General features: G+C 52.3%; 1 protein-coding gene across 1 annotated transcript in view; it reads right to left on the bottom strand.

Annotated features, from left to right (window-relative positions):
• Window positions 1-5,690: 5,690 nt before the first annotated feature.
• Fam188b (family with sequence similarity 188, member B) overlaps window positions 5,691-25,504 on the bottom strand; it is a 102,973-nt gene continuing 83,159 nt past the window's right edge. The window contains exons 14-18 of the mRNA XM_005377507.2: window positions 24,445-24,508; window positions 21,335-21,496; window positions 15,401-15,581; window positions 14,770-14,842; window positions 5,691-6,121 (exon numbers count right to left, since the gene is read on the bottom strand). Of these exons, the coding sequence (XP_005377564.1) occupies window positions 6,073-6,121; window positions 14,770-14,842; window positions 15,401-15,581; window positions 21,335-21,496; window positions 24,445-24,508 (529 nt within the window). The 3' untranslated portion in view covers window positions 5,691-6,072. The remainder of the gene's footprint in view (window positions 6,122-14,769; window positions 14,843-15,400; window positions 15,582-21,334; window positions 21,497-24,444; window positions 24,509-25,504) is intronic.

Here is a 25,504-nt window from a genome sequence, read left to right as displayed (position 1 = left end):
AGGAGATGTAGACAGGGCAGGATTTCCTCCCAGGATGGGACAGGCACCTGGGCCCTGGGAGAAGGAACGGTGCTGTGCAGAGGGATGTGTGTGTGTGTGTGTGTGTGTGTGTGTGTGTCTGTGTGTGTGTGTCTGTGTGTGTGTGTGTGTGTGTCCTTATGGTCAATAGGCCATACTCACTGGATCTGCAGTGGTGGGGAGGAGCTAACAGAGTCCCACAGGTACTTGGCATAGGTTTACCTCTTTCATAATGTGTTCCAGGAGGACTTCCCAAAACAGAGACCTTAAAGATGGCCCTGTGGAGTGGAAGTTTGGACAGATGCACATGGGACCCACAGGGCAGAGACCTGGAGCATCAGAGAACACAAAGGAAGGTTTCAGCAGCAAGGAGGTTGCAGGGAAGCCACTGCTGTGAACTGGGGTGGGGGAGCCCACGTGGAACTGACAAGGAAGCAGGAGACAGGTAGAGGGAAGGGCAGCTTCGACTCCCCTCAACCGCTGGTCTGCAGTACATTCACTCCCTCCAGCCCAAAGACCTTCCGATGGCCTGATCTCCAAGAGGCCTCCAGAAGAGAAATGCCTCCAGAAGGCTAAGAAGTTTTGCTTGGGCCTCAGTGTCCTCATCTGTAGAGACAGAAAAGGCCTTCAGTGACTTGCCTGGAGGAATAGGTTGGGATGGGCATTTGTGGAATGCTGGCTGGCCGGAGAGTGGGATAAAGCAACATGAGACAGAACAAGGAAAAGTCACCTACAGGCTTTGGTGACCACTTAGCCACTGAGCTGCCCAGTGGGGTCCTGATACCTCTCTGTGTCCAGCAGGGCTGCTAAGCGCATATATCCCTTACCCCAGCCCACTGGCCAGGGCAGCCCGCCTGCCCACTCCCCCACTCTCCCAGCCCCTCACCCTGGTGATTGCATTAAGCAATCTCCATTATCACAAATGCCTGGCATTTTTGCCTGGTAATTACAGCTCCCACAGCCCTGGGAGGATTAGGGCATGATTAGGGAGTAAGGAAGACTGGTAGGTGGAGAGAAATACCTGCAAAGACTTGGCAGCCTAATCCCCTCGAGCAATTTTTAGGATCCTCTGTGTGCACAGTAGCCATGTAAGGATCCTCCTGAGTGACTGCAGTGGTGAAGGCCATTGGCCACCTTTTCCTTGCATGGACCCTCACCTGTCCCCCTGCACTGCCCTCTGGGGCAGACACAGTAGCCCCTTGATCCCTCCCTGCCTCTGTCCCATCCCCTTTCCCTGCAAGAAGAGAGGTCTAGAGCACAGCTCAAAGCAGTTCTCCCTCAGGGAAAACCACCCACCGGCCCTTGCCTGCTCTCTGCCTCTGCTCACGGTTCTTCCAGCCTCCCATTCTCTGCTCCCCCAGAATAGGATATGCAGATATCGAGAGCCTAGATGGTCTCTCCACTCTCATGATCTCTCTCAGCTGTCCTTCAAGGCCTAGATTAAATGCTACTTCCTCCAAGGAGACTCTCCCACCCCCGTTGGAAAGACTGACAGCAAAGGAGAGGGACATGCCAGTTCCTTTTCTATGATTAACTCCCTTTATCCCCGTTGTAACCATGGGAGGTTGCAATTCCTCAGATGAGACAGTTGAGACCCGAAAGCAAGTGATCAAGGAAACACGGGTGGGAACAGTGGGTCCGGCTAACCTTGGGCCCTCTGATCCATGCAGCTCCTTCCTTGTTTGCATACAAAGTGTGCTTCTTGCGTGTCCCTCTGGGCTTTGGGAAAATCATGAGCTCTAGAGTAGAGCTCTTCAAATTTGAACTCTGACTTAACTGATTTCATTCAAATGCTGATTGTGATTCAGTAGGTTTTAGGTGGAGCCTGAGATTCAGCCTAAGAAGCTCTGAGATGCTGCTGGTCTAAGGACTACACTGAGTAGTGAAATTGGACTCCAGAGCAGGGCGGGAAGGTCCTGTGTTGCCGTCACATCCTCAGGAGAGCCGGGCCCGGGTCAGCTGGTTCCTTTCACTCACGGCCCTTAGAAGGGGCCCGCTTTCCAGAGCTGGGCCTTTGGAGACTGGCTCCTGGCCCTGATTCTGTTTTCCCCTGGGGCTCAGACATGATAACTGGGGAACAGTCAGGTGGAGTCTGAAAGCACCCCTGTTTTAGGGCACCCCCAACCTCTGGCCTAGCTCTGACCCCCAGGAATGCCTGCAGTCTTTCTGGAAACTACTTGTGTCCCCTTGCTGCCACTGTGAGGAACTCACAGAGAACAGTCAAATGGCCTCTCGCTGCTGTCCTGGCCAAGAGCAGAGGTGGGGATGACATTGGGATGGCAGGTGAAGAGCCTATAGCTGGTGGAGGTGCCTTTGGAGAGAAGGGATGAAAGCCTGTCCCCTCCCCCAGCCATGGGGACAAGAGAGGCTCCATCTCTTCACCTATCTTCAAGGGAGGTGTCAAGGAAACAGTTTACAAGCTCATGTGGCCCTGGAATGTGAGACAAGCTTACAGGAAGGGTGGTTGACTCCACCTGAGAAAGACTGCGGTAAAAAACTGTTCCTGATGAGGCCTAGCACACAGACAGGTGGAGTGGGAAGGTCTTACCTCTACCGGAGTGCAGAGGTCATAGGTGTGGTAGTGCTTTGCGTGATTTAAATGTGGATCTCACAGAAGGAAGACCTTGGATGGGTGTCCACCAAGGAGGCGGAGGGGAAGTTGGCCCAGCAGAAGGGCGGGGAACTTCCATAAGCAACCAGCATGTAGAAGACGATCAATCCCAACTCAAGAGAGATCCCTAACATGGGAGGTCTCCTCATCAAAGGAGAGCCAGCCTTGGATGTGTCTCTCAGAGGGCACAGAGCAGCTCCCATACAGCTGCACCTCACAGGTAAGATCTTTGTGCTCCACACCTCCTACTTGGAGAAGTCTCAGATGAAAAGGGGAAACCAAGCTGGCCATAACTTCCTCTACCACAGGGCCACCACAGGGGGTGGAGAACTTAACACAATGTGAGCTTGGAGTTCAGTGGCCATACACTCCCTTCCTACTGCTCATAATACCAGGTGAACATCAATGGATTGAGCACACTGCTTTATGCAGAGACTGAGACATGGGCAAGAGAAAGAGGCAGCTCAATGGGAAGTAAGGAGACAGAATAAAGCTGATTTCAACAGAAATGCTGACAGCCTACCGAGGTCTGCTTGTTCTACAAACTGAGCCTGTGCATGTGGGGCGCAGAGATGGGGTAGCTTGGCCCACCCCTGGCCCCTGGGGACACAACAAACTGTAAGACACAGCTCTTAGGCATTTTTGAGGGAAGCTGGGGTGACATCATTCCAAGTTCAAGACCATAAAAGAGGCTGTGGATCCCTAACACAAAAGATTTAAAAATAATAAGCAACTTGCTGAAGTGTACCCAAGGGTCCCGAGAAAACAATGTACCCAGGGAGAGAAGGCCCAGGTGTGAGCAGGCATGGTCTGGGCTCCCTCCTGCGGGTTGGCCGTACTAGGGTTGGTTCATTCTAGCACTGGGGTTTGTGAGATAGAGTGCGGGGCTGCGCTTACCCTTCATTCCAGGGCATCACACTACACACATACCTGCCTCTCGGCCTCGGCCTGGAGAAAAGCAAGCACTCTGTACTTCGTTGGAGCTAGTCTCTTCAAGCAATGCCGGGAGGAGTTTGTTTTCTCTAGCACTGCCAAAGAGCCCCTGGCCAGAAGGTTAAGTGAGCTTTATTGAAAAGACACACTTTTCCTCCCCAGGCCGATAAACAAAGCCGCTGCAGGGAAACTAACTTCCTCCCAGGGGCACTCAGCTGGAGGGGCCCATCCCTGGCCAAGGGAAACAAATACATAAACATTTCAGAGATATATAGGAAGCATTTCTACTGGAAACCTGCTGTGAATGGCCGCTGAAGTTTACACAGCAAACCCCACTGGGGCCTCAGCACAACCTCAGCAAAGTGGTCCTCGCCCTTGTGTTTCCCTGCTGGCCGGGCTGGCTCCTCCTTGCCTCTCCCCAAAGAATGGCAATCAGTCTGCCACTTGTGCCTAACCACAGGAAGCCAAGACAAGCTCTGTGGCTGTCATCACCCAGCGTCAGCCTCGCCCCCTACATGCTTGGCTCCCAGAACGAAGGGAGCCAGCCCTGTGGAGGGACACAGCCTGTTATGCCATAAATATGGAGTCTCTCCCAAGGTGTCGTGTGTTGACCCCCAGTGCAGCAGTGCTCAGAGGTGGGGCCCAGCTGGAGGAAGTAGGTGCCTTTGAAGTGCATATCTTGCCCTCAGCCCCTTTCTCTCTGGCCCTTTTCTTACTCTGTTTCTGGCTGCCATGAGGCAAGCAGCTTTGCTCTTCCATGCTCTCCTGCCATGGTCTTCTGCCTCACTACAGGTTCAAGGACAACAGTTTCTGCCCAACCAAGGACACAAATCTGAGAAATTGTCAGCTCAAAATACACCTTTCCTCCTTTAATGTTTGTCTTTGTCACAGCGATGCAAAGCTGATTCTAAACACTCCTAGCATGGCTTGTGTCCTAAGCCCCTGGTGCATACAGAGGCTTCCCCCTGGGCTGGGGCAGACACACTAGGAATGCAGCCATAGCCCTGTGTGTGAACACCTCCTCCACAGCCCCCAAGTCATGGCCAAAAAGCTTATTAGGAGCAGTGTCAACCTCCGGGGCAGTGGCTCCTGCAGCTTTGCTAACCCATATGACAAGAACTCCTAGGGGCTGGGCGCTCTGCTTCCATCCCTCGCTGTCCAACCTGCCCTTGTAAAACCGGGCAGAGCAGCCCTGGACTCCAGTGTTTTGTCTTGTTTTGCTTTGTTTCCTTTCTGGTACTGGGATTTGAACCCAGGGGCACTCTACCACTGAGCTATGTATACCCTGCCCTTTTTGTTTTGAGACAGAATATTGTTAGTTTCTTGGGCTGGTCTTAAGCTTGCCATCCTCCTTCCTCAGCTTCCTGAGTGACTGGGATTACAAGCATGGACTCTGGTTTTAACAAAATGACACAATTCTCTCTCCTCTCTCTCTCTCTTTCTCTCTCTCCCTCCCTCCTCCCTCTCTTTCCTTCCCTATCTCTTTTCACCTACTTCGTCTTTGCCAGCTTCCCATTGCACTACTGCATTTTCTCGTACTTCTTTGTGAGACTCATTATAAATGAACAGCATAAGTGAGTCTCAGATGTTAATCATCACTTTCTTCCCATTCCAACCTCCTCTGTCTTTGCTCTGGGATGTGAGGGGCTCCAAAGATCTGCCCACTCACATTCTCAGTGAGTTCTCTCCCCACATGTCCCCTACAGTCACAGAGGAGGGTCAGCCCAGTTCTGTCTGTCCCTGTCCCATCTGACTGGGACACCTCTCCTGGAGGACTCTTCCTCTCATCACTTAGCCAAGCCCACTCCCTCCTCATGGAGCGCCCTGAGCAACCCAGATCTTCCCCGAGACAGGCTCACCTGGGGCTAGAGCAGCCCCCAGCTACATAGCTTATGACGTAGCCTTGTACCATAGCCCTGTGCTGATTGAGTGAAAACAGGGGAGGCCAGGGTGCCAGCCGTGCATAGCCTCAGGGCAAAGGGGATTGGCTGTCTACAAGGGCTAGGGGCTAGGAACTGTCCTTGCCTGTGGGTGTCATGGCTCCGGGGCCCTCTACCACCCCCACCCCAGCCCAGAGCAGATCACACACTCCTTTTTTTACAGTGAACAAAGAAGTCTCCATCCTCAGTGCAGGTTTGACTCTTGCTTTATAGAAAACTGACTACCAGAAATAACCATTGCCCTGGGTCTCCTTGGCCAACCATGCGAGAGACCTCAGTGAGGGCAGGGAACAAAGGAGGGGTGCAAACAAAAGCAGCAGAGTCACTGGTGGCCTCCTTCCTCTCCTTGGCAGTCAGGGTCAGCGGGGAGGCAATACAGCCTCACTCAGGGCGCCTGCCTCAGCCTTGGTGGCCCTACATGGGAGGAGCAGGGAGGCTTTGCTAGCTTGGCGCAGTGCTGGCTCGGGTGGGGGTGATATCTTCTTGGAAGAGACTTGCCCCAAAGGTCTGGGGTTCAGGGATCACCCCAGGCATGAGCAGTGGAGCCATTAACCTTAGCTGCATCCAGGGTCACAGGATCGGGTCTGAGCCATTCCAGTCCACAGAAGCCCCCTTCCACCTAAGAACAGAGCAACAGGAGGAGAGTTAGAGCAGCAGGGGCCCAGGCAAGAGCCCGCTCTTCCCCAGACTCACCACAAGTCTCACCTCAGAGGACTGAGGGCTTCCGGTTTCATTCTAACCACTTTACCCTTCCACATGTACACATAATGCCACACGCCCTCGTGAAACATGGATACACCTTAGATAGCAATGGGACAGAGGGGCCAGGTGGTTTATCCATCTGCCACAGCCAGCTCTGTGCCGGGTCCTCTGGGCCCTCTGCTCATGCGAGTGGTCCAGGCACATTTGAGTCCAGCTGCTTTCCAGAGGTGTGTGATGGTGGCCCTTTACAGACACCTGTGGAGGACTAAGAAAGTAGACACCCTGAGGTGTCCAAAGCGCTGGAAACTGGAAAGGTGGGGAGAGTGATACAGGCAGGGCTGGCAAGCAGAACATCACAACGCTCCTGGGTTTTTCTCTAAGACCCACAGGAGGCCAGTAAAGGGCTCTGCGCACCACAGGAGCATAACAGAGTTTCTAAAATTGCTTTATAAAGCCACGAGAAGCACTGAGTAGAATTAAGGTCCAGAGTAAGATACAACTTAATAGTAGTTCCATCCCAACATAAAAGTTATTGTAGCTAAGACCATGAATCTAATTAGTGCTTGATTTTAACACATGGTACTGATTTGGTAAAACAGGAATCATTGGCAACAGATGGAGAATTTATGGAAATCTTGCAATAGGCATACTCTCTCTATATGTGTTTACCAAGACTGAAGCAGAACACAGACGCAGCACATCTTAGCAGTAATGAAGAGTTAGAAACAGGTTTATAAATGGTTTCTAAAACCTGAGGCTTGGGGAGGGAGCCTATACCCCACTTTGAAAACCTGAAGATTTTCTTTAGAATCGAAGTCAAGATTCTAACTGCCGTAGGGCAATACAAAAGGAAAGCTGTTTTCACTTTAATTGTCCGCCAGCTTGGAAAGTCTAGTGCCCCTAGATACTACAATAAAGGATCAAACAGGTAATCCCAAAGTAACACTGCTGCATCTCCCAGTGGAATGTTCAGGAACACCAAGTGATTCCAGTATAGTTGATCCTCCTCATCTGTGGGTTCTGCACCCCAATTCAACCCATCATGTAAAAAAGACAAAACAAGGGTGTCTGTATGAGCATGTGCAGACTTTTTCTTGTCATTATTCCCTAACCAATACAGCAACTATTTATGTAACACTGACATTGTATTAGGTATTTTAAGTCACCTAGAGATGATTTCAAGCAGTGATGGCAAACCCTTTAGAGCTTTCAATGACACAGTGGCACGCATGCCATAGGTTCACATCACTGATTTACATACAGTATTTAGGAGGACTAGGCAGGTTATGTGCAAATACTACTCTACAGTATTTTATAGAAGGGTCTTGAGCATCCTCAGAATGTGGTAAACACGGTGGTCCTGCAACCAAGCTTCTGCAGATACCAAGGAACCACTATAGCAGATCATCCTAGACTCAACCCTCTCCATCTTTATCACACAAGCATCTCTCACTGATTTTCCTTCTCCTTCTTTTCTCAGGTGTCTGCTTTTTCTTCAGCTCTGTGCACTGCTGCTTTGATTGCTGCATCTCTGAATTTGGGGTTGGAAGTGACACACTTCCAGAAGCAGCAGGATTCGTGCTCCCTCTGATCTTCTAACTTGCTTTCCTTTTGGCTACAGCCAAACGCCTGGTAGCTATAAAGACTATATCTTGCCTTGCTGTGTATTTTCTATACTTTATACCATTTCACTTCTCTTCGAAGGAGCAAGGAGATTTCTTGATATTTGGAGAAAAAAAATTATCTTAATGTTCATGCTGTGCCTTTTGCTCTCCTAGAAAAGTTTGGTGTGGAAGATGGTGTTTGCATACAGCCTATTTGGGAACAATTAATACTGCGTTCTCCACCCAGGGTACTGTGAGGACACAGCTCCCATAACCAGTGGGGAATGTGTGAATGTCGTGTTCACCACAGTCCTGACACAAGACACAGCCCTGCCTGATGCTGTGCACCCCAGTCGACAGCTGGAGACGTTTTGTCTATGTATGAGTGCTGACTTGTATCTTCTCATTAAAATTCTCTGCACAAAGGCTCAAATGGGTAGATGCTGGAAAACTTGCTCAGCCGTGAATGTTAACAATGTTTTAGGAAATTCTTTTCAAAATTATCTTTGTGTTCCTTTCAGTGTCACGTGTTGATATTCAGTGATACTCAGAGATCTCACCCAAGTGGGCTTGTATAGATTTTGGGCAATCAATCTTTCCCTCCAGCATGAAAGCCTGGGAGTACTGCTTCCCCACCTGAGCCCCTGCCCTCAGTTCCTTAGATCTTTCTGGGCACAAGTGCTCAGAAGCAGACCTAGATATTCAAAAGTACATGCATATGTTTTTAAGAAGAAATCTTTTAACAATGTGGGAAATACCTTCTTCATAAGACCCACCCCTAGCCTAAGTGTGATAAAAGATGCACGATAACACTCCCACACTCAGCAGCAAGCCCCACCTCCCTTCACTGCCAAAGGTCATCGTGTGAGTTGGAAAGAGCAGCATTGCTCATTCCATTGGACATGAAATAATTAAGTGATTCTGTGGGCTCCGGGTGCTTTGACAGATTATTAGACTATTTCCAACCAGTCTATTAGTCTATTTCCCAAGCTTCTGCGTGTGAGGCTGATCCAGATTCTTTGGAGTTGAGCCACTTTGATGGAATGTACCCACATCATAGCGCTCATCTTCTCTCATCTTCATGCTTGATTAAGAGACACTGGGACTCTGTTTGGAGACAACTTGACATGGCATGGAGAAGCCAGTCTGCTCTTAGCTGATGACTGCTGGTGTTATTTGAGGGTGGAGTCTGATGATGTCAGATTCCAGGGGAGCAAATACAGGTCTGACCAGCAAGGAGAATGGCCCCTATTCTGACTTGCACAGCTGAGTAGAGACCAGAAGTAAGACAGTCTGAGAAGGCATCATGCTGATCCCTGGTTCCTAGGGGCTGGCCCAGGCTAGCCATCTACATCAGCGTAATGCAGTGTTTAATGGAGTCTCCCATGATGCTTGAGGTTTTCAATTTTCTGTCTCTTTTTATCATCTTTGTAGTTTTGAAGTATATAATTTAAAAAAACTTTTATTGTTCTATAAAGATTTGGGGTAAGCATCAAATCCTAGGTGTTATGAACACTCTTGAATCCAGGTCCCCAAGGGGCAGCAGAAAGGAGAGCGACATTCCTGCCTTCAGCCTGGTTCCCAAGGTCCTTACCATACAGCCTTTACCTTCCGCATTCTGACAGGCAAGCTGAAGTCCTTCCCATGATCCAGATTTTCAAACCTCCTAGACCTTGGCAAAAATGGGGTTTGGCTTCAGTGCAGGCAGGGGTGAGTCACATTCATCAGCAGCTAGATAGCATCCATGTCACACCAGTATCTAAGTCTCTCTGTCATGCTGTCAGATTTGTGCTAGGTTTTGAGGCTATTTATGGAGATAACTAACCAGCCCATCCCAGCCAACAGGTGCAAAGGAAGGGAGATGCATGAGCAAGAAGCCGTTTTGCAACGATGGTAGAAAATCAGAGACGTTTTAAAAACTGAAAGGGCTGAGATAGAACGGGTGTTGTTCTGAATGTCGATGAGTCAATTACAAGGACGAGTAAAAAGAGCTCTGTGTAGGAAGCCAATAGCAATTAGTGATGGTGGCGACAGGGGAGGGATGGAATGGAAAGGCTTCTGAGTGCACCGAGGAAGAAGCTCACCCATCAAAGCTAACTCAGGAAGTGCCAGCAGCATCACAGTTTAGGTATCTTTGGCATTTGTGACTGAAAAAGTCTTTGTTGGGGGGTTTTCCTGTGCATTGTGAGGTACTTAGCACTCCTTCCCTGGTTGTTGACAACCAAAAATGCCTCTGACTGCCAAGTACCCCTGGAGGTGTCCCCTGGCTTAGAGGTTGAGCTGCGTGAAAATGCCTGGTCCTCAGAGCCCAAAGTCAAGCCTGACATCGTGGAGACAGTCACATCATGGCCTCAAATAAAGCCTGTTCCTCATTAGTGGTGAGCACTGCAACAGCTGGAGCACTTCCTACCTCGGCAGATTTGCAACGTTGAGGAACCTGCTTTATTTCACGGGGGAAAGGATTCTCCCACCTGTGGCCTTGCTGTGCTCTCCACCTGTGTGCCATTCTCCTCCCTTGCCCACCCTCCTTCAGAATCATACCTAAGATCCTCCTGGCAAAAGTGATCTCTGGCTGCCAGGCTGCCTGGGGATCCCTTAGCACCTGGACCAGGCTCAGGGCAGAGCTGGTGTCCCCTGTCACAGGAGGACTATGGCATGAAGATGCCCCTCCATACCAGCTGCTCCTCCTGGATATCTGCTCTAGAGCCCTCTCATGCACCCATCAGGGAAGCCTGGGTCTTCCATCACACTTCGCTCTCCTTCCGCTAACCCGGGTGGTTATGCAGCCCTGCCCATGCCCACAACCACTGCCTCTTGTCCTCAACTCTCTGCTTCCTCCCCGACTCTTACCCTACTTGCTACCACCTGATTCTTATGCTGCCTACACTCCATCCTCTGTGTTCCCCAAAGGAGAGGCACTACCTTCTGCAGCTCTTTTCTTGATTCACAGCAGCTCAGGGAAAGGATGGTGATGCTCAGGTGACATAAGGGGAAAACCAGGCCAGGAACAGAATCCACACACGACAACCACAGAGCAAAGTCAGGGATGTGTATGGGTAGGACAGCAGCAGTAGGGCATGCTTGGTGTGGACAGGGAAGTAGTAGGGACACCATGGGAGAGGGGCACTGGGATCAGGGAGCCCCAACAAGGTTGCCAGTGGGAAATATGGGAGAAGGGCCTCTTGGGGGCAAGGATACCACTGAGAGAAGTGGGCATTCTGTCCTAGGCCCATGAAGGCACTGATCCCAACTGGAATTATAATTTTAATTTCTTGTCTGGGACTCCAAACAGAAACATGTGGGCCCAGCTCCAGGCCTGGTTATGAGTTCTTCCCTCTTCTCTCTGGATGGCTGACAAGTCTTTCATTTTCTCCTACTCCAGCTAGGCTGGAAGCATGAGAGGGGTCATTGTGTGTGTCCTGTTTGGAAATGACCCTGTATGGATCTGGTTTTGCTGACATGGGTAGAGAACTGGACAGGGGAGGGAAGGGAAGCAGACCCCACATTCCTGACATGGAATAGGTAACAAGAGACTCTCTGAGGCTGAGATGTGCGTCACACCAAAAAGTAAGGACAACACGGGGACCCAGGGATGGTTCCAATTAGGATGCTCTTCTCTGAAGGCAAAACCCAGTCTGGGCTTGTGCAATGTCTCTATGGTAACAGAGCCAGGTGTCAGGAAGTCATGCTGTCCTCTCAGTGACCTTCTGCTGGGCTGGGATAACAAGGCCCTAAGCCACTCATGACTGGAGGTAGGCTAGGGAAGATACCTCATTCTGGAGACTCCCCTCCTATCTATAAAAGAAGGGGCTACACTAAGTGGTGTTGCAGGACATTTCTGTGGATTCAGGCAAGATGCCAGGGGCCCAGATGTGTGCTGTGGACTGTGCTGGGTCAGGCGTGAGCCAGGGCTTCTTGCAGGGCAGGAGAGCTGGGCCAAGGGTGGGTGGTGAATCTTCCCCTGGATTAGAACAGGGTTGATTCTGAATTTGGCTTCTATTGGATCATAAAGTCTCTGAGAGTAGGAACCAGTTTTGTTCTCGTTGTTGCTTCCATGAAGTCCAGCTCAGGAGTTCATGAGAGTTGATGTGCTAAGAGAGAAAACCAAGCCGTCCCCCAGGTCGCTATACAGCTTACCAGACCATCTAGCAAGATGGACAAGATAGGATGAGTATTTAGCTGCATCTCACCAGGCACCTGCAACCAAACTCTGCCTTGGAAATGACCTGAGCATAGGCCATGCAGCAGGCAGCAGGACTCACCCAGCCCCCAACCCAAGGCCTCAGAGACAAGATCCTTCCAGTGGGTCCCCACCATGACCTTGCAGACCTCTTCCCCAAGTTGCTCTTTGGAGCTGTTTAACAATCTGGGACGGAAACAAAATGCAAAGCCTTTGTAATCCAACCCCTTGGAGCAGGATTCCAGGGGGCTAAGCCTGCTGTTTCCCATTATGGTGCTGTTATCTGATGGGTAGAGGGGAGTGGACACAGAGATCCCACTCTTCCTTCATCCACTCAGCTTTTCTCGGAATCATGCTGGGAAAGTCTTACTGCGTTAGCTGCCAGGCAGCCCCACTGTGGGGGCAGGGGGAACAGGCCAGTAGAATAGGCGGAAGACTGGGTTTAAGAGGAAAGCCCCTAGCTCAGCGTGTCATACAGGCTAGACACTGGAAGGTCAACTGACTCCCACCAGGCAGACACAGAGGTGGGATGGGATGGGGGAGGTCACTCCAGCAGCTCCTCAGAGTGCGGCTCTAGGACCAGCAGCACCAACAGCACTAAGAACTTCTTGGAAAGGCAAACCCCGGCCCTGCCCTGGGCGCCTTGCAACAGGAGCCCTGGGTGGCCAGAAACTTATGTTCTGACTTGTTCTCCATAGCATCTGGATGTTCCTGAAGCTTGAAGACCCCTGTTCTGGAGCAAGACCTCCCAATGCCCAAGGTATGAACAGATATGGGCTCTCCCAGACACTGGGGAGCTGGGAGGGTCTGGGGCAGAGTCCCTAGGCCTGCTGTCCCTTAGCCTGTGTGCTGCCCACAGGGGGTTACTCTCTCTGTGTGACAAGCCCCATGAGACACTGCTAGAGATGCTGGGGCTCAGCCTTGTCCAAGCTCACAGCAGTGAGCACAGGTGAGGGCAGGAGGACCCGGCCTAGACATCTGTCCGCAGACCCACGGCTCACTCCAAGGTACCTCTCCAGCTTCCCTCATCACTTGACATCTGCCACACGGTGTGGGAAAGAGCGCCCTGGGAGGCAGTGGCACCTGGTGCCGCACATCCACCCTCCAAGAGTCTGGCCTGAGATCCCTGTTGTGCTGGTTCTGGGCAAAGGGCTGCTTCCTAGATAGGCCGGAGTCCAAAGTCAAACAACTGCCAATTAGGGCTGCACCCCAGAAGTCCAACGGGGCTCCATGCTGAGAGAAACTTTAAGTCCTGAGACAGAATGGTTTTCTGAGGAGAGTGGCGTTTCCTGCCCAGAGTGGGCGTAGGGGAGCTGGGTGGCAGCCCTGGGAGGGGAACAGACACAGAGCCAGATGGAGGCCTCAGCCAGGACCCCAGGGGCCCAGAGGAGGCCAAGCTGTACCAGGGTATGGTCGAAGCCCTCTAGGGCCCTGCAGGAAGGATGCCCTGTGGCCTCCATGCTGTGTTACACCGGGTGCCAAGGCCAGTGTCACCTCCCTTCCCTACTCAGCCCTTCTCTCATCACCTGGAATGAGTGGCCCTTTGTACATGAAAGACAGCGACCCGCATGTGCCCTTAATCCCCTGATGAAAACAGTCCCGGCACATGACCCTGCAAGAATGCTGTGTCCCTGCCTGGGGGAGGGAGGGTGGACAGACGGGGACTGGACAGAAGCAGCGCAGTGAGGATGTCGGCGCACCCTCCCACTTCCCTGCCCCAGCGGTCTTACTCAGCCCATTCAAGGGCTCGCCCACCTGCAGGTGGGCAGGATCTGGGCTCTAGCTGTGTCCTGTGGATCTCAGGGAGGCAGAACTGGGCCTGGACCTTTTTCCACAGCCCCACCTGACTCCAGTCACTTCACAGGCAGGAAAATGGAGGTTCCGCCTCAGGCCACCCCGACTCCTGAGTGGTTGAGTTACTCATGAGAGCTCATGTAGCAGAGTGCTTGGTACTGTCCCAGCACTCTCCTCAAAATCCCCATGAGCTAGGAACTGCCACTGTCCCCATTTTGCAAATGACAAAGGGGGGTACAGAAAGGTGAAGTCCAACAGCTCACAGCAGGTTCGGCCTGAGCAGCCTGGCTGAAGCACCCGAGCTCCGAGCTGTTACAGCTTCGACTGCCGCTCTGGAGGAAGGGAAGAGAGTCCAGGTTTCCCCACTCCCGGGCTGCCCTCATCCACCACCGCAATGCATGTTGTGGCCTCCTGGAGGTCCTACCCCAGGGTTGGAGCTGGCTCCCTCATTGTGATGTCCTCCCAGCCTGTGGAGAGCAGCCCCAACTGGAGCCCAGGGGAGAACTCTGAGGAAAGTGGGCCACAGCTCCCCGAGGGACTGGGCTCCCCTCCCCCAGCCTGCACCTCAGCCTCCCCACCTCTTTGAAGGCTACACGTCTGCTGAGTGCTCAGGGCGGCCAAGGCAGCTGCTCCGCCTCTATCCTATCAGAGGGTGCTGCTGCAGTTTCCAGTTCCCACCCAGCCGACAGCACCCCTCCTCCTTTCAGCCCGACAGTACTCAGTGCAAAGGCGGCTGCGCCTGGATGGGGCACAGCACCACCCCACCGCGGGGACACCCCAGAGCTGCGAGCCAAGCGCCACCTGGGCCACAGTGAGGAGCGGGGCAACGGCTTTCGGCACGAGCCCCAGGTCCAGCGTCTCTCCGATCCACAGGGGTCTCATCTCACCACATCCCTCAGGGTCCTCTTCCTGCAGGCCTGACACCCCACTGCCCCACATCCCAGCCATGCAGGGCGAGGTTCTAAAGCCACAGCCAGCCCGACTCACTTGGTCCTGATGCAAAGCTCCAGAGGAGGGACAAGGCCCTCGCTGCTATCCTCAGGGACGGTCTGCGTGGTGTCTGGGCAGGAGGAGAGAGCAGCACACACGTCACCCCAGGGCTCTGTGCTCACCCTGCGGTCAACACAGGCAACCACAGTCCTGCCCGCTGGCCCTGTGCCCTCCTTTCTATCTCAACTACACCTGCCTCCATTCCTGGCCACAGATTCGCACTTGGGTAGTTCACTGGTCTCTCATCTCCAGCCACCATCCCACTCCTGCACCCTGCCTCTGCTACCGCAGTACTCTTTCTAAAAGCACATCTGGCCTCATCACTCCCCTGTTCCAAAACCTTCCATGGCTCCCTATTGCTTGAAGAATAAATCCAAACTTGTCAGCCAAAGTTTTCAGGGCTCTTGCCATGTGGCCTTAACTTGACTTTACACCCTTGCCAACATTAGGAGCTCAAGGGCCACCCCACAGCCCCTCCTACAGGAGGCCCTGCAAACACTGCTCCCTGATCACCCGGTCCCAACACTGGAGGGAGTCTGCATTGTCCCCTGGCCACCCAGAGAGTGTAGATGGGGGCTGGTGTCTGAGCAGCCCGGAGGCTCCTGAGGAGTGGGCTGGGGTGGCACACCGATGGTCAGGCGGATCTGCTCCTGCTGGTTGGCCAGGCCGTCATAGTAGTACAGGTCAAAGAGCCGCTCGGTCCTCCAGTCGGACAGGAGCTCAGACTGCAGGCTGAAGAGGATGCTGAAGTGGCTCTCACTGCAGACCACCCAGATGGGGTACCTTGGGGTTTTCAGGAAGCAGCCGACCTGGAGGGTAGAAGGTGCCAATGAACCTGCTGTCCTGAGATAGGAGCCGGGACACCTTCTGTCCAAAGGTGACCTCCAAGAGGTCAGCCCCTGCCACTGCCCAGACCCCAGGCCCATGTCCCGGAGCTGTCCTGCCCGCCCAGTGGCTCCCAGGGCCTTTCCTGCACAGACCTGGGCCCCGGGCATCACCTCGGCTTCCCCCTACCACCCAGGTGTTCCTGGAGATACCCATGCAGCATCCACAGTGCTTTCACCCTGCCCCCTCTCCTCAGGCCTGCTGTGCCCCTCATCAGGGCACAGACCTCAAGCCCCAGGCCTTTGCATTCTCTGTCATGGTCTGGAGTGTCCTCCCTGTGAAAAGCCTTAGCACCTAGATTACCCAATCCAGGGACAGGGACCTCCTTTTTCCAGGTCTGGAGCATTTTGCAACCATCCCCACGGACCACAGCACCACAGCACATCCCCTGCCTCACAACACCCATGACCTCAGCCCCAGGAGCCCAGGATATGATAAGTCAAGATGCACGGAGACCCCTGTGAATGAATGGGGCCTTGGACTAGAACCGTCCCTTGAAGACAGGTAGGACTGGGAGCCACGGGGCACTAAGAGGGAAGGGGCATGTGAGCAGTGTGGTGTGATGGGAGGAATAAATGAATGGCTGGAGAAATTAAGGGCACAGTGGGGCATTCAATAGAAGGAGTAAGGGAGAGAGTGGGGCAGCATTCAGGTAAGGAGCAGGAACTTCCTCCTGATGAGGGATTCTCTGAATGGTTCAAAGCCTGGGACACCATGGTGGGAGGATATTTGGGGAAGACACTACAGATTAGGCACCAGGGGCCTCAGGACATTGCTACCATTCAGCTTGTGATGGGCAGAGGGCTCACCAAGGGCCCCTGAATGTCAGGTCAGTTCTACCCCTCAAACCTGGCCGGGCTCATACTTTCTCCTCCTGTCCCCGACAAGACCCCAGGCAGCATGTCTCCCTACCAGGGGTCCTGGTTTACACAGCTAGGTACATGCCACGGGCCAGGCTGATTCTGGCCTAATCCCCACCTACCCCAGGGAGATGTTTGCATGCTCAGGTATTTACAGCCACTGCCTGTGGATTAAGGAAAGAATGGGAATTATTTTTCCAGTGGGCATACTTTCTCCAGGGCCTGTCAGGAGACTGGCCCAGCAGTTCCCTCCTCAGAGGTGACTCTGGGTTAGAGGTGTCTAGGACAGAGGGACCATGCTCAGAATGTGCCCAGTGAGACCTGCAGCCCAGTGAGACATGGGTGGAGCGCGAGACAGCAGCCTCCTCTAGCAGACTAGGAGGACCAGCTTTACAATGGGCTTATCACCTTCTTATTATCCATGGGCCCTCCTGCCCCACACCACCAGGGCCCTCATCCAGCCTGTGTGACTTCCAGTGTGACTTCAGGGCTTACTTTCTGTGAGGTGTGGGGCACTTTGATGTCCAGAAGGACGTGGCTGGACATGCCTAGCCTTGTGGCACACTTGGCTTCATTCTATGCCTCAGAGAGGTTTTACTGGGGATGGCCCTGCCTGTGACAAAATGCCTTGTGGCAGAGAAAGAGCCTTGGGGCCAGCCAGGAAGCAGAGCTGCACACAATCAACCCCCCTGGATTTTCCAACAGAGGGACACAAGGGCAGCTGGCCATAAAGAAATCACATAATAGTCAGGAGATTAAGGGGAACAAGCTGCCCAGAGAGTTTATAAATGAGTTCTCTCATTCAGGAGCCCCTTCCAAGTGAGTGACATTTTCCACAGACAAAACTCACTTCCTCTAGACTCCTAAGCAACCAAAGGCTTGGGACGAGAGGGGCTGGAGGCCATATTCCCTCAGCACAGTCCAGGCTTTCTCCTGGTGGGGAGCACGCCACATCACCGGGGATGGCTTATCATTGGTGAGGCTTAATCTGCAGAGGTCGTGAATGACCTGCAGCAGGCCTGGACTGCCAAGTCAGGAGCACTTGTTTCCATGGATCAGCATTTTACTGCAGACAGTTATGGTCTTATTTATGAGTGTAACACTCACTCAGTGTGATTTATACTTCATCCCCTGCACCACGGTAGGCAGTGCGGACACAGCACTGAAGGGAACCAGAAGAGTCCTGGCCTTAGAGAACTTCCCGGGTTAATAGGGATGACAGAGGGTATTCGAACAAATACATTTGCACTGTACTCCATTGAATCTATCATGATCACCATTGTTTTGTTTTGTTTTGTTTTTTTGTATCACTCAGAAAGGTGACAAAGTATGATACACTGTGCACTATAATGATGCACTGCAATTTCAGAAACGTTCAAAAGTCCAGAAGTTTGCATCTTGAAAGCACTAAGATGTGGTACTTAAATCAAGAAAAGGCACATGAAGAATATCTGGGTGGAGAATGAGAAAGTGGGGAGGGGACCACAAGAACAGGCCCCTGCTTAGAGGGACGGTGAAGGCAGGAATGGTCTTCCTTGGAGAAAGTAACTTGAAGAGCAGGAAAGGCAGGGCCTGTGGCAGGCAGATCGTGTGCAAAGGCCGAGAGGCGGGTAAGAACCAAGAGGGGGTAAGTGCCTGAAGCCTGGTACCTAAGGAGACAGTGGACTTGGGGGGAGTCAGGGACAGCTCTGGGAGGGCCTTGTGGAGCTCAGGGAGTCTGGGATTTTATTCTCTGTTTTAGTTTACTTAGGCTACTGAATAAATACCACAGACTGGGAGACTTAAACAGCATTAACTATTGTCTCCCATTGGTGGAGCTAGAAATACGTCATCAAGGTGCCATTCTGGTTATTCCTCGCCTCCTCCTGGGATGCTGGACACCATCTTCTCCCCTGTTGTCACATGGTCCTCCTCTGTGTGTGTCTGTGTCCTAATCTCCTCTTCTCATGATGCTGCAGGTTCATTTGGATTAAGGCTATCCCGGTGACCCAATTCTAATTTAATCACCTCCTTAAACACCCTGTCTCCAAATACAGTCACATTTGTAGGTACTGGGGCCTGGGACTTCACATATGAATTTTAAGGGAACAGAGTTCAGCTCATAGCACTTTCAGAGGACTAGGAAAGCACTAGTTTGGGTGAATGGAGGGATGGTACCATTTTTCTGGGCTGGGGATGATCAGAGGAGGATGGGCTTTCAGGAGAGCCCCTGTCAAGCTCCATTTTCCTGTGGGTTCCTTCAGGAAGACAGGATTAAATAAGCCTTGCAGGTATAGGAGAACCTCTGGGAACAGAAAGCACCTTGTCCTCCCCTTGTCTCTTAGCACCCTCACCAGCACAGCTGGGTCTTGGCCTTCCAGCTGTGGTCTGCAGAACACTCGACCCTCACTGGGGAGCCTCAGCCTGGGAGAACTCTGGAGTTCAGGAAGGGAAGTAGAAGTTACACAGGCAAGGCTAGTCCAGTGCAGTCATGTGTGCATAGGACCCAGCCAGGCTGAGGCAGGAGGCCAGTTCTGTACAGCAAGGAGCACGTTTCTCTGGCCCAGAGCTTCCTGTTTGCCCTAGGCACATCCTGAGTGTGGGTCATCTGAGAAGCTCATCTATAAGTAGGACATCCCATCCCTGATCTCCTACACACTCACTAAGGGCCCCGGGACCTGGCCTCCAGCCAGAGGCCACAGTGGGAAGCCTAGAGACAGACTGTGAGCAAGAGGCAGGGCTGGCGCCTCTCCTATGTGCACAAAGGCATCAGGATCCAAGTTGTTCCAAATGCAAAATCTTCCCTCAGTGGAGCAAGGCAGGCCAGACCAGCGCATGGATGCTGGCTCTGAGTCCAAGTCTGGGCTGGGTGCTGAACCTGCCTGGGGTCCTAGATCCAATGTGTCTAATGATGCAGGGCTCTAGATACTCAGGGACAGAAGGCATAGCAGGTGATCTTAAAGAATAAGAGTGCTTTTCCAGGGCTTCCAAGTCCTTCCTTATCCCTCAGGGAAAGGAGAGGCCAAGGCCCAGCCTTCAATGGCTTTTGAGACAGAAGGTTATGGCCAAAGCTCCTTCTTTAGCAAACACCAGCTGCGAGGCAGAGGACAGCATCCTCTTCCTGCAGGGAGACAACCTAACCCAGGCCATAGTCGAGCCTAGGCCGGTAAAGGGGGCTATGGCTACGTGGATCCATCCAAGCACCCCATGAGGGGAAGATATCTGTGGGACCTGAAATTCTTCAACACTCATCCTATTCCAGGGGAAGGATGACCTCTGCTGATCTTCACGTCAATTACCCTCTACTGACCAAAGGAAAATAGTTTATGTCTGACCAACGCCCTGGACACAAGAATGAAACCAGGGCTCATGGTGAGCCTGGGGAGTCTACAAGCCTGGCTGTGGAATTTTGGGCTAAAGGCTTTTGGAGCCCACCCAGGGCCTTATGGTCAAGAGCCTTGCCGCACCTCATTGGCCACGTGGCCACATTCCTGGGTTCCCTCATGCTGCCGGCACAAGGGGGTTGAGGGAAGCAGCCCTCACTCTCCTCTCCCTAAGTCTTTGGAGCCCAGAATCTTCACTGTGTAAGCCACAGGTACCACCCAGAGAGGGGATCTGGGGATAAGGTTGCACCCCGTGGTCTATGAGCAAGGGACAGCACATGTAGTCCTGTGGGAAGGGTGGGATGAAAATTCTGGTCCTGCAAATCCATTCACCTAGTGATCCCTAGGGGTTCCATAGGGTGAATCTGTCCAGGCTCTGGAATACAGGGTGAATAAGCCTCATCAAAGCCCTCCAACAAACTGTACAGGGTCAGCCACCAGGTAAAAAAATTTCTCTCACTGCCACTCAGGACAGTGCTTTCCACATAATCAACCACAACAGCAGACTCCCTAGATGAAAAGTGAAACCCAGGGAAGGTTCTATGGCAGCTGGGACGGGAAGTCAGAGTCCATGTGTCCCCACCCTGCTCATGTTCCCCAGGGTAATGCCACCGATGCCCTACTCAGAGGTCTGGCCCTTTCTGAGACCCCAGCTGCAGTGAGGGAGGAAGCAGAGGGACCATGTCCCCCAAACAGACCAAGTCAGTGCCATCAGGGATTGACTTGGGTCCCCACAAAGAATATGTGATCTCCCAGTACCTCCGAATGGGACCATATTTGGATATAAGGTTACTGCAGACGTGATTATCTACGCTGAGGTCATCTTGGAGTAGGGTGGGCCTTTCCTTCAGTCAGGTTCTCAGAAGACAAGAAGACACACAGAAAGAAGATGGCCTTTGACAAAGGAGACCAAAACTAGGGTGATGTATGTATAAGCCAAGGAATACCAAGACACCAGAACATGCCAAAGGCTGAGAGAAATAAGTAGAAACTCTCTCTGTGGGCTACAGAGGAGCCCAACCTCTGCTGACTCACCAAGCTCAGACTTTCAGCTTCCAGGACTGGGAGACAATGGATTTCTGTTGTTTCAAGCCACATTTGTGACCTAAGAGCTCTGGTCCCTGTTTTTGAAGAAGAGGCCCTCCCAAACCAACACACACACACCCACACACACATACACACACACACACACACACACAACCGAATGCAGCCACTCTGACCCACAGTCACATTATAAATCTCTAGAAGTCTTTTTTTACTATCTTCCCCTAAAACAGGCTTCGGATCTGAATTACAAGTTTGTATTCAAGTGCAGGGAAGCCACCCTTCTCCCCCATGGCTTGGCTGGACCTGAGCTCCAGCTGGCTCTAGGAAGTGCAGTCCAGCTTCCTTCCCCCGGAGGTCCCTCAGAGAGCCAGGCTCCTCGGGGTCTGGAGACTGTGACCCTATGTGTACCTGGCATACATTGTAGTGCTCAAAGAGAGACAAGAAGCCAATGTCACTGCGGGCAGCAATGCCTCGGAGGAGTGTGATGTTTCCATTCCCAGAATCCAGCTCCACCACATCGTTGAAAACATTAGACACAGCTCTCCCAGTCAGCAGCAGATTGACAAGTTCCTGTTGATGAGAGAAGGGGAAGGCCACACCGAGTCTGAACCAGCTGCGAGAGGGAGGAGGGGACACTAGGAAGAGAGAAAAGGGTGGGGACGGAAGAAAGCAAGGACGGAGGGCAGCAGTCAGACTCTGTATTCCTACAAGTCCCATGGGAAAAGTTGCAAGCTTCTCTCATCAAACCAACTGCAAGTGTTCATCAGTTGTTATTCCACAAGCATCCACAGTGTACTAACTATATACAGGACCCTGTTCTAGGCCCCAGCTTATCAGAAGGACCTTGGGACAGGTGACACATGGCTCCATGCTCAGATCCAGTGTTGGGGGCTCAGATATGTGCCTGTGAGGTTGAAGCACATTCTAGGAAGGGTCTGGAACTATAAAAATGAACACACAGACCATTCCAGGGCCTGGGAGGATGCAAAACCACACATGATGAGGAAAGAGTGGCTTTGTAAAGTTCTGCGTCTTGAAGGGTGGTCTTTTAAAAGTAGTTTTCAATTGTGAAATAACTTTATACTCAATAGAAGTTGTAAAAATAGTACAGAGGTCCTGTGCACCCTTCACCCAGCTTTCCCCCAAAATAACATCTCACAGGACCACAGCACGCGCTCACAACCAGGAAACCACCATGCTCAGTACCAACCGCACCCCAGGTCTTACCAGGGACAATGGTGGGATTTAACAAAGGAAGAAGCCCAGAGAAATGTACTGTGAGTGGGCAGGGAGAAGAGCACAACAGAGAGGGGATAGGAAGCCCATTTCTTCTTGCCATGGGCAGTAGGCATTGGGGACCCCATGGCTCATGCCACACTCCCAGCAGAAAGAAAGTGACCTTGCAACCTGGAGCTGGTGCCACATGGACCTCAGCACTTCTCTGGCAGCTCCTTCACCTGACACCTGTATGAGTGGACATCTATGGCAGGAAGGCCCCTTTCTTCTGTAGGGCAAGTCTGATCCAGCCTCCTGTTAGGACTGGAGAGACCAAGCCTGCAGATGACAAAGGACTTCTCTGGCCACACAGCCATTGAAGGCCAGCGCTGAACCTGCACCTGCATCTCCTGGCTCCATGCATCTGTCTGGGTTTCTTTCCTAATTCCCCTTCCATTGTTACATTCACGGTGGCATCTGCTTGAACACAGGTTCAAGATGAACCATGGTAGCCTGCGGGGAAGGAGTCCTGTGAGTCCAGCCCTAGCACTCAGGCAGCGGGTCCCCCTGGGTCACCGACCTCAGTAGGAACTGGCACTGCCTGTGAGGCCAGCTCTTCCCCAGCCCTTAGGAATGGCCAAAGCTGCCCTTTCCCCAGCATGCTAGGAGGGCAAAGTTTATGTAAGTGTTTTCCCTTGAATTGTGAAAACAATATCCAGGGTCAATAAATTCTTCTGTTAACACCAATACCCCTGCCCCAGTGACAATAAAAGAGGCCTCCGGTGATGGCCGGCAAAGGGCCTCTATTGGAAGGAGATACTGAGGGGTCATTGTGTCCTTGCAGAGGAAATGAGAGAAAAGAGCTTGGAGGAAACATTTGCTCTAAGATACCACACCTCAGAGGCAGTGCACTTAAAAAGAGACGTTTTACAGCCTTTTCAAGGGTGGCTCGAGTTTTTCCATTTGGTTTTAAAAATGAAAATACAATGCCCTACTTCTCCATCTGGGTGCATCTAGAACCTTCCTCCTAGCAAGAGGCTTTCTTGAGATGGGGAGAAGAGGCACAAGGCATCTCCTACACATCAGCAAAGCTTAGCCATCATCCAGGTCCTTGCTACTTAATGTGTGGTCCATGGACCAGCAATGCTTTCCTCCCAGAATGGCCTGTTAGCAATTCAGAATCTCAGGCCCTAGCCCAGCTCCCCTAAATCTGAACCTACTCCTCAGTATTACTCACAGGGATTTGTGTGCACAGCACAGCAAAGCTTAAGCAGCCATGGTCTAGACCAAATGCCTCTTCTACAAATGAGGAAAGGGAAGCCCAGGGAGGGAAAGAAGATGGCCCACCACCTTCCCTGAGTGCAACAGAGAAGAACACTTAAATCCAGTCCCACTCTCCAGCCCAATGTCCTCTGCCTCTCACTTGATGGTCTCCATCCCTGGGCAACATCACGCCCTGTCCTCTACAAAGGGAAGCTTTCCTGGGACAGAGAGGTTCTCACTCTGAGAGCACAACCACCCTAGGCAGCGAGAAGAGTGATGACTCCCCCAGCTCTTTTCAGGAAGCCAACACCTCATTCCTTTGTGGGTGTCCCACAAGCCACAGCTCTAGAGCTAACCTCTGCAGAGGACCTGGTAGGTCTTCAGAGCTGGACACATGTGAGTCAAGACCCTAGGACAACTGGATCTGTAACTGGTCCAGAAGGCCAAGTTTGGGCACCTGTCTGCACGAAGGGTCTGTGCAGAGGGTCAGGTCACTTCCCTGTAGCCCACCTGGCTGCTCTGGGAGGCCTTGCCATACCGGGAAAGCCCTGGGTAGAAGCTGGGCTGGGATTTCCCTCCAGATCTCAATCATGGTTGACAAGCAACCATGCTCCGGGTCTCTTGAGGCCCTTGATGACAGTGGAGGAGGGAATCCATTTGTAAAGGTACAGAGGAAACAGTCTTCATAAAGACAGTGCTCCATGCCAACATAAAGAGGTCCATGGCCAATGTTCCCAATAGACCCAGAGTCCCCAGATGATACCACAACCCCTGCAGCCAGGGCTCCAGGTGGTGCAGAGCTTGATCTGCATTCCGCCTTTCCTGCATCCCATATAGCTCCAAGCGCAGAGATCAGCATAGGGCAAGTGCTCCAGAAACAGAGGACAAACAGAGCTGTCTTTCTAGTGCTCCTTGACCATGAAGCCCAGCAGGGTGTACGTGGAACGATGCCTAGAGGGGTTGTTGGAGGACAGGGAGAAAGGAGGGACAGAGGGAAAGAAGAACCACCTGGCTGCCCCTGGGCCCCACAGCGCCCCAACCTGTGTGCAGTAACCATGTGCTCCAATCAGGTGACTGGTGGGGACATCGAAATCCTGGCGAATGCTGGAAAATACAAAAAGAAGTAGCATTAGCGTGCCTCTGCCCACCCTTAGCTATCTGGGCAAACCTTGCTGATGACCAAGGACTATTTGGTGGGAACCTGGTCCTCCAGTGTTCTATGCTCTCTGAGGAGGGGCCTCCCACCCCAAAGGGATGGGGCCTAGAACCCTGGCCTGTTCAAGCCAAAATCACTATATTCTCTGGGCAACAGCCTCTTCTTTGTCCTCCCGGTCCTCTGGCCACACCAGGTAAGGTGAGTGGAGTAAAGCCTGGCACAACAGAAAGGGTCTTGGGCTGGAATTCCAGGGTCCTGAATTCACATCCCACCTGCTGCTTGCTATTAATGGTGAGGGCAGGTTCATTCTCTCCCATCTCTGGGCCTCAGTCCATGGATCTGTCGAATGGGAAGAATGGACTTAAATGTCTGCTATAGTTTGACCCTATCTTGGAAGGGTTTGAGTGTTGAAATTTAACCCTCATTGTGAAGTGGAAAGAGGGTGGACACCGAGTGTGACCATGATATTTAGAGAAGGGGCCTCTGGGAGGTGACTGGGGCTAGGTGAGATCATCAGGGCAGACTCTATGACTGAATCCCTGAGGTTCTATAAAAAGAGCTTGAGACCACAAGAGTCGCACTTGGCTCCCCAAGTCTTGTCATGTGATGCCCTACATCTCCTCAGGACTCTGCCAGCAAGAGGCCATCACGAGATGTGGGCCTTCAACTTTGGACCTCAAAGCCATGGGCCAAAATAGACTCTTCTGGTTAAAACTTACCCAGTCTGCAGTATGCTGTTACTGGCAACAGAAAATGGACTAATATAGCCGCCCTGACTCCTAATACCATAGCCAGTGCCCCCTGAGCACAGTCTGTGCTCCAGCTACCACATATGCATCATTCCCCCAGACCTGGGCAGAAACTGAGGCACAGAGAAGGGGCTGTCTCTCCAAGGGCACTCAGGGCTGGTAGGAGATGCCAGCCACCAGCTTCCCAGCCTGGTC

This window comes from Chinchilla lanigera, unplaced genomic scaffold (genome assembly GCF_000276665.1).
Source record: "Chinchilla lanigera isolate Chin_1 unplaced genomic scaffold, ChiLan1.0 scaffold00009, whole genome shotgun sequence".
Classification (NCBI taxonomy): Eukaryota; Metazoa; Chordata; class Mammalia; order Rodentia; family Chinchillidae; genus Chinchilla; species Chinchilla lanigera.
Note: the sequence above shows the minus strand (reverse complement) of the source record. Positions and strands in the feature narration are given on the sequence as shown.